Source organism: Hippocampus guttulatus, chromosome 23, assembly GCF_054856545.1.
Source record: "Hippocampus guttulatus isolate MCC_2025c chromosome 23, RoL_Hgut_1.0, whole genome shotgun sequence".
Classification (NCBI taxonomy): domain Eukaryota; kingdom Metazoa; phylum Chordata; class Actinopteri; order Syngnathiformes; family Syngnathidae; genus Hippocampus; species Hippocampus guttulatus.
In genome coordinates, this window is record NC_141283.1 from 3,482,034 (window position 1) to 3,496,959 (window position 14,926).

Sequence of the window (14,926 nt, forward strand, 5' to 3'; positions counted from 1 at the left end):
CGTTAGGATACAAAATCATTCAAATCCCCGCAGACCCATCATGGAAGCCGATTCGTACGACGAGAGGGTCCAACGAGCGTCCGTGCGGTTTTCCGGCCGCGCTTTTCCACTCGAACGATCCCGCTCGTTAGCCCGAACCCAAAATAAACCTGGAGCCACGTGGCACATTTGGCAAATGACGGTGCGAGCAGCACACAAGATCCAAAGTGACACATGGCGTCGCTTCCATTTGGTAGCAGCTTTTTACATTTCACTCAAATCCTCGTGTGTTTGTGTGCGTGCGTGCAGGAGCTGGAGCAGCAGTTTGAGCGAGAGCGCCACACGCTGGAGGAGCAGAGGAGTGCTCTGCTTCAGCAGCTGGAGCAGCTGAGAGAGGAAATGAGCTCAAAGCTCAACGCCGCCGACCACGAGGTGAACAGAAATGACGTTTTTTCAAGCCTGGGTTTCTAGCAAGGCTGGAAACTTCGATTAGGGTTTCAAGACAAGGTTATGGTTCCAGGCCTCGGTCGGGGTTCTAAACAAGGGTTACAGATTCAAATTAAGGTTTCAAATTGGCGTTTAGGGGAAAACAAGGGTTCATTGGGGCTTCGAGTAAGCGCAGGGATTAAAAAACTAAACAAAATTGCCACAATTTTAAAGTTGGGTTTCAAGATTTTTTCAGGGTTTCAAACAGCAGTTAGAGATTCAAATTGAGGTTTCATGAATTGAGGGTTTCAAGTCTTGGCTATGATTTCAATCAAGGGATATGGTTTTAAAATAGGGTCTTAAGTCTAGGTTTATGTTTCAAGACTTGGTCAGGGTTTCAAGCAAGACTTACAGATTCAAATTAGGGCTTCCAGACAGGGTTTGGGGTTTAATTGGGGTTTCAAGCCTGGGTCCGGGTTTCAAACAAGGGTTATGGTTTTAGAGTAGGGTTTCAAGTCAAGGTTAGGTGTTGAAGACGTGGACATGATTTTGAATTAAGAATTTTGGATTCAAATTAGGGTGTCAAGACAGAGATTTCAAGCAAGGGTTCCCAGCCAGGGGGTTAGGGTTCTAAATTAAGATTTTACTGTAAATCTCTGTCGGGGTTTTAAATTTGGCGGCTAAAACTGGGTTAGTGCTTCAAGCCTGGTTTTAAGATTGGAGTTACGGTTTTAAGCAACGGTTTTAAGTGCATTCCTCGTGACTTTTCCTCGCGACTCCTGCGTCAGGTGCGACGTCTGCAGGAGGAGGTGAAGCGTGGCGAGAGGGAGATGGGCGCGGCCGAGGGCCAGATGGCCACCATGAAACAGGCGCAGGACAAACTGCTGGAGGAGCTGGACGCCACCAGGGGGCGACTGCGGGAAACCAGCAACCTGCTCACCGCCTTGCAGGTGCCCGCCAATCTTCGCGCCTCGCAAACCACATTCAGGGACAAATGCCACACAGTTACAGTGTGTGTGCGTGCGTGCGTGTGTGTGTGTGTGTGGCGCAGGCCGAGCTCGAGGTCCAAACACGCCAACATGAAGCTAAAGTGATCAGCACCAAAGAGGAAGAAAAACATAAGATGGATAAAATGGCTTTGGAGCTGGAATTGAAGTGGACGGAGACCCTCAGGTGACGCACAGGCACACGCCACGTATGTGTGAGCACGAAAGCGGGTGGCACGGAAATGGCAGTTGGGAAATGACTTTTTCTGAATTAAAAAAAAATAAATCTTTTGGAGAGGTGGCAAATGTCAGCCTTAACAAAAAGCAAAAATGTGACTGGAAAAAAAACGTGCCGTAAGAGATGATTGGCTGGATGGCTCAGATGTCCATTGGATACATTGCTAGTGGATGGAGAGTTTGATAGCTTGATGTATGGATGGATGATACAGTCGATGGATGGATCAATGATGGATGACATTCGGATACATTGATGGATGGATCGCTGCTTGGATGGATGGATCAAAGATGGATGGACGCATTCATGAGGGTTAGATGATGTGTGGGATGGATCGGTGGATGACTATTGGAAGGAGGGTGAGCTAGGTTGTTGGATGAATGGATGATTAGATCAATAATGGCTGGAAGGGTGGATGGAGGGATGCGTGGATGTCCATTGGATACATTGCTAGTCCGATCAAAAGTTTGATAGCTTGATGTATGGATGGATGATACAGTCGATGGATGGATCAATGATAGATGACGGATGGATGGATGGTTGGATGACCGTCGGATGGAGGTTTTCGATTGTTGTGCTCACGTCGTGTTTCATTTTTCAGGCAGGAATGCAAGAAGCTGCGCGAAGAGCTACGCGAGGCACACGAGGCGGACAAAGCGACCGCCTTGAGCCAGCTGGCCCAAAACAAGGACCAGGAGATGAGCAACTCCCGAGACAGCTGGCAAAGGAAAGTGGACGACCTGCTGGAACAGGTGCGCCCCGTCGTCTCTTCCACCACCGTTCTCTTTTTATGACGGGACAGTTTAAATTTGAACTCTAACAAGAGCTGTAATCGGCGGTCCCGTGCCGATATTACTTTTTATAGATCAGCGTGAACTGCAGACGGCCTTGAAAAATTAACGTGCACCTGCAATTTGCCGGCCGATAGAGCAGATTTAATCACACCAGAGCGGGACACAAAAATAATTTCAAAAATCAATATGGCGGAAAAAAGACGGGATGGCAAAACGACAAGAGCGAGGAGCTTCCTTCTTTGTTTTGCTGCGCCGCTAAAGGCCGCCCGCCGTCCGACGCGTGACGAATGCGGCCCCTTTTTTCGCCACGCTGTCAGCGAGGCGACAAGCCGCCGCTTTTATGCAAAAAGCGCCTTGAGGACGCGCCGCTTTGATTCGAAGCCTTTCAAAAGCTCAATTTTTGACATGCGCGGCGCCAAATTAGACTGCTGCAAATTTGCCTGTGGCCTTTAAAGTCGAATACTCGTCCGCGACTGCCTCATATGTTGCGCACGGGGTGTCAAACTCATTTTCACTGCGGTCAACGTTGTAGTTAGTTTCCCTCAGAGGGCCGTTATTACGGTCTAATCACTTAATCGTATTTTTTAGGGTGCACAACTCTCCCTGCATTTTATTGCGATGCTTTATATGTTATTTTAATATCCGTTGCTAGATGCTATTCATTAGCCCTTCTGGTGTTGTCCATCGGTCATTAGCATTAAGCTTAACAGACCTGATGAAGGTAAACCCATGTGCATGTTTTAAATATGCAGTGGAATTGCCTTTGTTTGATGTTTACTTTGACAGTAGACTTTTTTTTTTTGAGGGGGGGGGTCAAACAATTTAAACCATTTTTATGCGTCCTCTGTATTGCAACATTGTCACCTATTGAGGGTGGGTCTGTACGTGTACATGTCTGAGCAACCCCGTTGGATGCATCTCATTGTCTGTATGGCGGATGCTAATGCTAGCCCTCCTTTTGACCCTGTGTGTGACTCACATCTTAGTCACGGCACATTCTCCAAATTTGGGGCAGAAGCGATTGAGCGAGCGAGTGTGTGTGTGTGTGTGTGTGTGTGTGCGTGTGTGTGTGTGTGCGTGTGCGTGTGCGTGTGTGTGTGGTGACACAATCCAGCTTTTCTGTTTTATTTTTAGTCGCGTTTCAAGTGCTGATGAATTAGCAATGTGCGGCCCCTTCCGCTCTGAAACAATACCAAAAAAAAAAAAAACAATTCTAGACCGCACACTCCGTTGTTTTCCTTTTGGCCTTAGAGCAGTCTCGCTTATGTAAAATGACATATTTACCGATACTTAAAGTAAACTTTGTTTTTGTAAAAGGAGGATAGTTTGTCGGTTGCTGCTGTTGTATGTTCTGTTGTATTTTAAAAAAAGACCTTTTTAAAAACAAATCTGCCTTTTGTCTGTTGGAAATAATGTTGAAAGTGAAGCTAAAGCCATCTCTTTTGTTTTTAGATCTCCTTGCTGAAGCAGAGTCTGGAGATGCAGCTGTCGCAGTCGCAGTCGTCGTTGCAGCAGCTTCAGCAGCAGTTCAGTCAGGAGCGCGAGCACCTGCGCACGCAGCTGGACGAGCTGCAGACGGAGCATCAGCGCAGACACCAACGGCTGCACGAGGCTCAGTGCTGCGCCCTGCAGGACGTCGAGCACGCGCGACAGCGAGATATCAAGGTTTGAATTAGGAATGGCGGTGTTGGGAAAACATTCCCCGTGCCACTGATGGGCAACTTCAATAATAGAAGCAGTCACAATTTTGCATCAGCCCTACTGAGAATGGCACATTGCACTGGGCACTTCCTAACCAGATTTATGACAAAAATGCCATTTTAAATATGGACCAATTGCATGTGTATATTTTTTAAACTAACCCACTTAATATATCACCTGACAATATACGTCAATAATTGTGGCCAAAGATGCACCTTATGAAATCAACCTACAGCTGCCACGTTCTGTCGGCATAAAAAGCAGGATTACAGCAGAGGCCATTCATCCATATTCAACCCCCCACCCTTTCATTCTTCTTCCTTCCCAAATCAAATAATGGTTATCTAGCCGCCATCTAGTGGTTAACGGTAGAATTACACCAGATATAAATGAAACCAAAATCAAGTTAACTCTCTGATTAAAAAAACAAACAAAAAAAAACCCATCATAATATTAACAGGACCAGAGAACTGGAACCTGCGCTGGTGAGAGTTGTAGCCCAAGAAACAAGAAGTCATGGAGAAAAAAAACAACAAATACGGTGCTTTCGGATTTTATTCCTCCTGTTTGACGACTTCATTTGCCTTTTACCATCATGACGGAATTGTTCCTCCTCACCTCACTCCAGAATCAAAAATGGAACAGTCCCATCATGTTGCGTCAGCAGCAGTAATTATGTAAAAGCTTGAGGTCGGAAAAGGCGTCCTTTTATTCATCATCTCGAAATGTCTCACACACACATATACACATCCATATTTCTATTATTATTCGATGCAAACGTCATCACACGGCTTGAGAACAAAAGCAATAAATAAAACGCCTTCCTTCTTCTTTCCTCCCACACGCTCGCTCTCATTTTCACAAACACAGATGGCAAATTGCCTGGCTTGCTTTATAATCATTAAGTGGAATCGCATTCCAAAGTCTGTGCAGAGAGAGAGAGAGAGACACTCGTGTTCCCGGGCAAGAGATGAAGTGAGGACTGCACAGTTGTGTGCTGCGTTACCCATCACAATTTCAACTCCCGTAACAATTTAGTTCCACTGATCCAGCTGTTGCCATTCTCAAACTTTGAAGTCACGTTCTGAGCCGCTGCTTCTCAAGTAGATATTTCACACTCTATAAATACCATACACTGGTACCTTGAGATACGAGTGACCCGACTTGAGAGTTTTTTAAAGATGATAATTAAAAAAAAATCGTTTTACTTGTTTTGAAGTTGACGTTTACTGTCAAACATAAAACAAAGGGAATTACACATTATGTATTGCAAATAATCTCATATTTTAACCTCATACTATCATGTGGTGATCTATTCTTTATCCTCTGCAAAGAACAATTAATATTATTATGGCTTCCTAAAGAATGTACATCCATTTTCGTATTGTCCTGCCCCCAGCTAGCCAAGACACAAATAACAGAAGGGGCAGCACAATACAAAAAAACAAAATGCTTACATTTATTTTACTTAATATTTTATTATGACATAAGTGCATGTTTTTATGAAATAAAATAGAGGTTCGGATATTGGATGGGTGATTTTTAGAGTGCTATTTTCTCTCTTAAAAACACATTATTTTGTTCAACCAAGCCATAAAATGTCATCTCATAAAGGTTTGCGAGTTTAATGCTAACGTATAATGCAAAACATCATCAAGTGGCTAATGGAAACTACCGTAGACTTCGTGGTAATTACATAGCAAGCGTTTCATAGTAGCCCAAATGATAATAAGCTTTTAATACTTTATAATTGTGAGTGCTTTAAAAAAAGAAAATGAAGCTTATTGTTAGCCTTCACGCCGCGTTTGTGCAGTAGCCGCAGTGTTGTGAGTTGCACCTAGGGAGCCATAAAAAGAGGAGGGGGGAACCCCCCCCTCCCCCCACACACACACACACACTCCATTAAGCAGTACGAGAAGGAGCCATCACATTGTTATTATCCTCCATCTCGCTCATCTCAGACGGGGACCATTTGGTTTGATGAAAGGGGCAACGCTGAAGGTTCTTCAGATTTCCTTCTGCGCCTGAATTTTAAAGACCGTGCGGGAAAAAAAAGTGTTTGGAGTGCAGCCATCACATAGGAGTGAATATCATGTAAACCTCCAGTGAAGCTGATCATAATGCGGCAGAGTGCTGAGTAAGAATGTTCCACTTGCAAGCTCGGGAGCCTTGAAATCACTCTTTCTTCCACGCTGACGCGTTTATGAGCAAGTGCTCCGTTTACGAATGTTTGCCTTGAGTTAAAAGTGCTAAAAAGATCCATGGTTGATCAATAAGAGCAGATAACGCAGAATTGCGAAGCCCACCACGCAGCGAGCGATGATTATGAATGCGACTAAAGTGTCACAACTTCTGCAACAAATTTTCACGCGTCCATCAGCGACTAGTGTTGCAGCGCTTCGAAATGATTACTTCTTCAAAGATCAGTACCTGTCATGGCAGAGCATCCCCAAACCCGTTGGTGTCAATGCTCCGAAAAGCTGAGTCATCCAGGAGGGGCTAGCAGTGGAGTCGCTTAGAGGAGTCAGATGAGGTGGTTCGGGCATCAACTTAAGATGGACACCTCCCTGGTGAGATGGTCTGTGCACAACCCAGTCGGAGGAAAGACCCTGGAAAAGACCCAAGGCATATTGGACAGACTATGGAATACTCCTGTAAACCGGAAGAAGTGGCTGGGGGAGACGGAAGTCTGGGCTACCCCACTCAGCTTTCTCTTTCATTTCCACCATTTTTATTGTTTTTTTTTTTTTTGTTTTTTTTTTAGGAGCTGGAGGAGCGTCTCCGTCAGCACCACCACGCCGAACTCCAGTCACTGCGAGAGGCCCACCGGCACAGCGTGGAGACCCTCAAGCAGGAGTCGGAGCAGGAGCTGCAGACCCTCCGTTTCGAGCTGGAGGATGAGGGCAAGGCCATGCTGGGTATGCGCAAGCACTTTGCATCTGTTAAAAATGGCTACTATGGTTGAACTGGTTTAATATTTTACATACTGTAGACATTTGAAATTCTTTATTTTTTTTTAACTTCCTTCCATTAAAAAAAAAAAAAAAAAAAAATCAAATGAGCTCCAGCCACCCAAACGGAAGGTTCCAAATCGTGCCAGGTGCGTCCAAAGAGGGGGGTGGGGGGGGGGGGGGGGGTGTGACAGCACTGATGAATGATCCTCCATTAACCTTCACGCTCGTGCACCTAACACCTCAACGCCACCGCCATCCGCCTCACTACCGACGCTCCTTTTTTATTATCCTTCTTTTTTGCAGTGTGTGTGTGCGTGTGTGTGTGTGTGTGTGTGTGTGAGTTCTTGGCTCTATGGCCTGAAATAAGTGTCAAGCTAATAGTGTCTAATGGTGTGTGTTTATCTTCCACATCGAGAAGCTTTTCAATAGAATTAAAACCGAATATATTTAAACACCAACAACACATCTTTGAACGAAGGTTTACTAGCTTAAAGCTAATGCATAATGTGAAACCCCATTGTCGTGCTAGCAGAAATGAGCATTGATGTTAGGGTAATAATAAACCTTCAAACAACAACTACTGCAGCTTAGTATGAGGCGGGCAAGTTTTATGGACCGGCGAGTTGTGATCCCCAAGTGGTAATTAGTAGATGAAAGTAATTTAATAATATTTTGAAAAAGTATCTTTTTTTTGTTTGTTTTTCGTCATCGGCATAGCATCTCTTCGGTCGGAGTTGAACCACATCCACGCGTCGGCCATCGAGCACCTGCGACAAAACCACCAGCAGGAAGTGACGGCCGCCAAGAAGGAACTGGAAAAGACGGTGGAGAAAAATCGCCTCCAGGTCCGATCAATACATTTTAAGTGCCTTGTTTATTTTTATTTATTTAATTTTTTTTAGAACTTTGTGTGCCAGTGTATGTGTGTGTTTGTTTTCCCGCCGCTAATTGGACAAATGCCGTTTGCATAAATGTGTTAAATTGGCCTCTGGGCTCTCAGCCTGCATGCGAGCGAGCGGGCGAGCGCTCTCTTGGTTCATGTTAATGAGCGTACAGCTTTTTAAAAAATCATGCTTCATTTTTTGTCATCACAGCGTGGGCGTTCTTCGCTATTTTAAAGCGTTTGAATGAAGGACACGCACACGCGCGTGCGCCGTATGATGCAGTTCTTGCACTGGATGACATTCGATTATGTCCCAAATGAATCGGAGGGGGTGTTCAAATTCTATTTTCAGCACAGTGAGACAAAAGCGCTGGCTCATGTCCTCATTGGATGAATAATTAAAGCCTTTTTTTTTCTTATTTAGAAAGATGGCTAAAAAAAATAAAATGAGCAGGGAAATTGTTGGATGGAGGAAGATGGGGAGGAAATGATCTCATTAATGTTTTGTGGGTCGGAAAGGAAAGAGCAGCCAAAGTGGTTCCGATAGAGCAAGCAGATGTCTCATCTGGCAGCACATCTGCTTGGAAAGTCAACTTCTTATTAGCATGTTTGATCACATTGTTAAGAAGTAGCACAAAAGCATTCTTTTTTTTTTAAACATGTCCATGCAAAACTTATTTAAATTGCTGAAATTACTGAATCTTTTTCTAATTTTTTAATGTATTTTATTTTGAAGGTCTTCCTTTCATTTATTGATATTTTTGTTCATGTCATTGTAATAATCCCAAAAATGATTGTAGATCATAAAATGTAATTTAGTGACAAATATATTTGCAGATACACTTAATTTTTTATTTTTATTTTTTTAATTGGTAACCCGGAGAGGCTTTGTTTCCGGTCAGGAGCGCGAGCTGCTCGGCCACATGGCCGAGCTGCAGGAGGAGGTGACGCGCAGGAAGAAGCACATCGCTCAGCTGGACCACCAAATCCACACGCTCAACGAGAACATCAGCAGCCTCACCAAGGAGCTGGAGCTCAAAGGCAAGGAGGTGCTCAAGATACGCAGCGAGTCCAACCAGCAGATCAGGTAGCTCGCTGATGCCATTGATGCATTGTCACATTTTTAATACATTTTTCCACAAAAATCCTGTTTATATACTGTATATATATTTTTTTTCAAAAAATATAGATATTCTGTTGCATGTGTGACGTTCCTGGTGTCAGGCTTCGAAAATCTTCTCTTCTGTCGCATGATGGGAATTCTTCATCAATCTTGCTGCTGGTTAAAAAGCGCGTGTGTGCGCACAGCATGCGTCCATTATGTAATGCGTGCGTGTGTGTGTGTGTGTGTGTGTGTGAGAGAGAGAGAGAGAGAGAGAGTCTCTCTCTCTATCAGCGAGCTAAAAATAGAAAATAATGAAATAAATGAATGAATGCAGAAGATGAGGAAATGAGTCGTGTTCCTTCGGGAGCGACACCATTTGGAGGAGATATATTGCCCAATATTTAGCTCTAGTACCGTATGGTAACAGAGCAACATTTTTTTTTTTATATAATTACAATTTCGATATGCCATTATTCCATCTGGTGTCTGTATTTCATAAAGCATAGAGTAATTCAAAGTAGAATGTTTAAACTGAATATAAGAAATGACCAAGTGAATTCATTGTGACTCCTTCTGGTGTCTGCAACTGCGGAAACCTGAGTTGGTTTTCATAGAGGATAAAGAATCAGATTGTGTGTCTATGTGTTGCTACACCATTTGTGTTCAACGATTCATTTCCCATGCCGTGACGGCACATCAAATGCATGGGGGGGTTACGAGAGACATAGCCAGCGTTCTTCGCCGGATGAATAGATCATTAGTGAAATGGGTGTCCGTAGGCACTTTATTTTCTCTGACTGTACACTAGGTGGCAGTGTTGCTATAAAAATACTTAAATGAAATAGGCTGTTATGACAATCCAGTGTTTGTCTACACTCTGACTTTGTTTTTACATACTTAACACAGTTTGTGACGATAAAGGGACGGACGAAAACCCACTTTCGGACGGACGCATGAAGCTAGCAAAAGGCAACGTTGTGTGTTTGTTGTGCTCAGGGCTCACGAGCAGGAGCTACAGAAGCGTCACGAGCGAGACGTGACGGAGCTGAACGCCGTCCACAGCAGAGAGACGCACAACATGTTGGCTGACTTCAACAAAGCGCAGGAGGTCCTCAAGGATAAGATCTCGGCCCTGCAAATTCTGTACGTGCGCCCCCCTCATACTTCACATTCACGCTTGTCCGTACTCCACGTGCACTGTCATATGATAAGTGTGACATTTTCATTTTGCTTCCCCGGCAATGTCCAAGTGCAAATAAAGCGCTCGCCTTGGAGTTGATGAATGGTTTTATCATCAAACGCTTGATATGTTTTTTAAAAAGGCCATCGCTGATGATTTTTGTGCCTTTTCCCGTATGGGAGGCATTTAAATGGCATACTTCTTCAATGTCAGTTTTTAAATCACCATCAACTGTTTCCTTTTTACACAGCAACATTTCACACACATTCATCAGCAACTAATTGATTTCTGTCACAGAATGGAGAGAAATTCCAATGAAAGGTTGTGAGAGTTCATTTTAATTCTTACTATGAAACCTTTAGCGGGAGTTGTGGTTATTGTTTAACACTTGATGAAAAATTGCGTCTCCGCATTTTTCTTTTTCACTTTTGCTTAAAATTATTATTTTTTTTTTATGTGACAGGCTGGAAGGCACCGAGGAGAAATTCAGGAACAGGGAAAGTCGCCCCGAAGATCTGCAGATGATCGCCGAGCTAAAGGACATGGTGTCCGAGAGGGAATCTCTTGTCAAGAAGCTGGTGGTAGGTCCCTCAGAGGGGGTGTGGGGGGGTCATCTCTGGGAGTGTGACGGTCAACTGGAATAAATAGATGCTTGACCTCAATTAAACACGTCAATCTTCCCCTCAGGGGAAATACCGAGTGATGCCACTAGAGGGTGTAATTACCTTCACTATGACATCACACTAGCATGTGTCTCAGTCGATGCTAGCAAGCACACGTGTAGGGCAGGCAAAGGCATCCGTAAAGCCCATGTGTGAGAAGCTGAGCCGTTTCGTTGCCGCCACTGCAGGATGACAAGAAGTTCTACCAGCTGGAGCTGGTCAACCGAGAGAGCAACTTCAACAAAGTGTTCAACGCCAGTCCCAACGTTGGCGTCATCAACCCGCTCATCAAGGTAAGAGCTATGCGGTCGCTGCCCGTCACGGCGCCGTCTTGTCATCGCAAACGGCAACAGTTCACAACGTCACAAATACGTGCTTAATATTTCAAGTTCCTATTATGCTCTCAATTTTTTTTTTTGTGCTTTACATTTTTTTTTCTTTTGCTTATTAGCTTACTAACTTTCACTGCTTCCTTATGATACAGTAAATGAATAGCTTTTTTATTGTACTTGTGACATTTATTTTTACTGAACTTTTTGTCTTTATACTTTTCTCATTTTAATACTGTACATGTTTATTTTTTACTTTGCTTTTAATACATTTTGCTTTCGATCATTTCTACTTTTGATACTTTCTATTTTTCTACTTTTACTGGACTGCATTTTTGTTGACTTATTCACATGGTTAAAATCAGTTTTTACTTTATTTTTAACATATTTACCTTTTGATTTTTCCTTTTTTTGCAAGTAATACTTTTTACTTTCAATATGTTTTTTTTTATTTTCTACTTGGTTATTTCTTGACTTTTTACTGTATTTTTTTTTACCATTTTACTTTGACAAGTAAGACCTTAAATTAGACATTTTTAGACTTTTTAATACATTTTACTTTGCTTTATTCTCCTCCAGTTTTAACATGTTTGAAATTATTTTTAAAGCCTTTTTTTTTCACTCTGAAAACCCATCATCCAATCAAATGTTCGCGATGAGCGATGAGCGATTTAAATGACTTTGGGGGTTTCGACAGTGTCATTTTCCTCACCGCATGCTCATCATGGATGCGTAACCGTGTGTTTTGTCGTTTTGTGTGTGTGTGTGTGTGCGCGTGTGTGTGTGAGTGTGAGTGGCGTTGTGTCCTTCCTGACCGCCTCACTTTGCTTTCCAAGCCATTTGGATGTCGCAAGCCCAACAAGCAGCGCCGGGCTCCCAGTTGGGGGACGATCGCATTCCTGTGTCTTTGGGACCTTTCCTCATTTTCCCTTTTTTCTTTACCTCGTTAATTTTGCCTCTTTTGGATTATTTCCACCCTGATTTTTGCTTTGAACCCTCCCCCCTCCTCCCCCTTTGTCCTCCCCGTGCTCCCCCCCTCCTTCCTTTCTTTCTGTGTAGCAAAAGCGAAAGAATGAGAAAGTGGCAGCGAGCAGATTTGGCAGGTCCGCTGGTTTCAGGGTTCTGGAGGCAGCCGGCTCGGGCCCGGCGGGCCCCGGGGGCGGCCTGCAGCCGCCTCCGCCGCCGCCGCCGCCTCCGCCGCCGCCCCCGGCCCAGCCTGGCCGCCTCGAACCTCTTCCCCACTCCCCCCTCCTCCTCCATCACCTCGAGCTGAACGCCAACAAACCTCTTCCCCCACCGCCGACCCCTCCCACAGAACCCAAGAAGTTCACGAGGTGAGAAAGAGAGCGAGAGCGTCTCAGGTCCGGTGGGCGGCGGCCAGTCATCAATCATCCAATCACAAAGCTCGATTAGCCCGAACATCGTAACCTCCATATCTGATTGGCCTTCACTCTCTCTTGCGGCCTTGAGAGGTGTGACACTTTAAAAAAAAAAAATCTAATTAAAAAATATCTATCATGCAGTTGAGTCTCCAGCCCGTTCCATCATTTCAAATGCTGCATTCAGGAAAACTGGGAAACATGACAACCCCAAAATTAAAAGTAAACAAAATAAGTCCCTTTAAAAGATGACGATGAAGTGCAGCTAATAAATCCATGTAGTTATGTCGCATTTCCTCAAATAATGGCCTCCCTCCTAGTAGACGCCATGCCTCCTCTGAAAAAGATTTTTTAAAATTTAAACAGATTTTTATTTAAACAGAATTTAAACATTTCTTCAAATGGTGTTTTAAAGGACACTGTCTGCGCTTGAAAAATAAACGCCTCTCGATGACGTGAAATTACCAGTGGACAAACGGAATAAATAATTAAAAAAAAAATCTATCCTGTTATCAACTATTTTCAATAAAATGATTGGGGTAAAAAATAAATGCCTCCTCTCTCGTCAATGCCAGTACTTACGGCAGTCGGTTGAATGTCGTTTAACCACTCCTTTAAAATGACTTTCTGCGCTCTAATAGATGCCATGTTCATTTAGGAAAGAAAAAAAATAAACACCTCACCTCAAATAAACATCTTTTTGTTTCACATAAACACCCAAGAGTTGAGCAAATAGCGTAAATAGTGTAGCCCAGACTAGTCGTTTTGCATTGGGAGGTGTGAAATTTCCCACTTGCCTTGAAACGCAGCAGAGTGGAAACGAAGACGGCAGCCGAGAAACTGCTCGCCGCGACGTGATTGGATGGTTGCTGTTGATGGGCAGGGTCTGCTCTTTGTTGTGACTTAAACAGGAGGCATCAAAGAATGGCTTTGGGACGCAAAAGGAGCATGTATGCGTGTATGGTTTTTTTGTGGTTGTTGTTGTTTATTGCCGTTGTATGTTTTTTTTGTCGTTTGCTCATCCTCATCTTCACCTCTTGAATGTTTTTTTTTCCGCTTTCGACGATGACGTCAGCGAGTGGGGGGCGGCGCTCGTTAATGTGCCTTAAAGAGGATCGCTGATCACACAGGCGAGCGCATTTGCATGCCCACAAGCACACGCGGCGTCAACAAAAACAAGCGGGTGCATGTGCGTGGTGGTGTTTGTTCGACTGCATGGAGTAACGCTGCCGCTCTGCTGATATGTCTTATCGGGTATTTCATGATAATTCGGGATGTGTGGACAAATGGAAGGGGGGAAGGGTGATGAAAAACAAGAAAAAGAGGAAGACATAAATACATTAATTCATTTTAGGGGGTGGGGCTAAATGAAGGCAACTACTCTTGATAATGTAAATGCTCGGAGTGCTGGATTATGCCCGCAGTAGTATTACGTTACCGCACACACACACACACACACACACACACACACACACACTTCTCCCCAACACCCAATACACACAAACTCAGCATTGACAGTATGAGGTCACATACAGTAGAACACATCCACTCTGGGTTCAGATTTGCCCCAGCGTTGGCTCCACACACCCCTTTTCTAAATCCGTCAGTCACCTCGTTCATTTTCATCAATCTTTCATTATCTTAAAATAGGACTCGGTGCACGCTAAGGGAATATTTTGAACCCTGAAAAGTTTCAGGAAATGCAAAAATGATGAGCGGAATCATGAGGCAAGTGTGGAGTCATCCATCGTTGATGTTAGAGTTTTATTGCCCTCTGCTGGACAGCCGCTGAACTACAAGACGACACTGTTAGCGACGACAATGTTCAACTAATCATAGATTTTGGATTTTCAACTAGGATTTTTTTTTCATGCGTTTGTTTTTATGTACAGTATTTTGGTTGTGGAGTTCATAAATCAATCGAAAAATATGGAAATATGGCGATAAAGATGGACCAGAGTCACGCATCTGGTGAATCATCATTATTACTATATTTGTTTTTTTTTTTATAACATGTAGCATTTCGTACAGTACTCACAAAGATCAATAAAATATAAGGCAAAATTCTGTCGTATTTTAACAGATTAAAAGATTTTATTTTATGATTATATCATTAAAAAATACCAGGATATCTGGAAAAAAAATTCTAATTAGTTTCCAATCAAATCTTTTTATTTTTAATTCCATCATTTTAATGTATTACCTTCTCCAAGCCTTATATGTAAGTGAAAAACAAAATCAAGAATTACACACACACAAAAAAAGACATATTAGATCGTGGTTTCCAGACTGCGGCCGAGGGGCCATTTGCGG

At 43.5% G+C, this 14,926-nt stretch overlaps 1 protein-coding gene across 4 annotated transcripts in view; it reads left to right on the forward strand.

Annotated features, from left to right (window-relative positions):
* The window catches only part of LOC147185760 (protein FAM184A-like), a 30,428-nt gene that overhangs the window by 13,413 nt on the left and 2,089 nt on the right, over positions 1–14,926 (forward strand). For 3 of the 4 annotated variants that reach the window (XM_086104443.1, XM_086104444.1, XM_086104445.1), the window contains 12 exons: positions 289–411; positions 1,194–1,355; positions 1,457–1,578; positions 2,228–2,378; positions 3,873–4,085; positions 6,886–7,039; positions 7,793–7,920; positions 8,861–9,045; positions 10,060–10,206; positions 10,707–10,824; positions 11,094–11,198; positions 12,294–12,568. In XM_086104443.1, coding sequence (XP_085960569.1) covers positions 289–411; positions 1,194–1,355; positions 1,457–1,578; positions 2,228–2,378; positions 3,873–4,085; positions 6,886–7,039; positions 7,793–7,920; positions 8,861–9,045; positions 10,060–10,206; positions 10,707–10,824; positions 11,094–11,198; positions 12,294–12,568 — 1,883 coding nt within the window. The remainder of the gene's footprint in view (positions 1–288; positions 412–1,193; positions 1,356–1,456; positions 1,579–2,227; positions 2,379–3,872; positions 4,086–6,885; positions 7,040–7,792; positions 7,921–8,860; positions 9,046–10,059; positions 10,207–10,706; positions 10,825–11,093; positions 11,199–12,293; positions 12,569–14,926) is intronic. The other variant, XM_086104446.1, reaches the window with a different exon arrangement.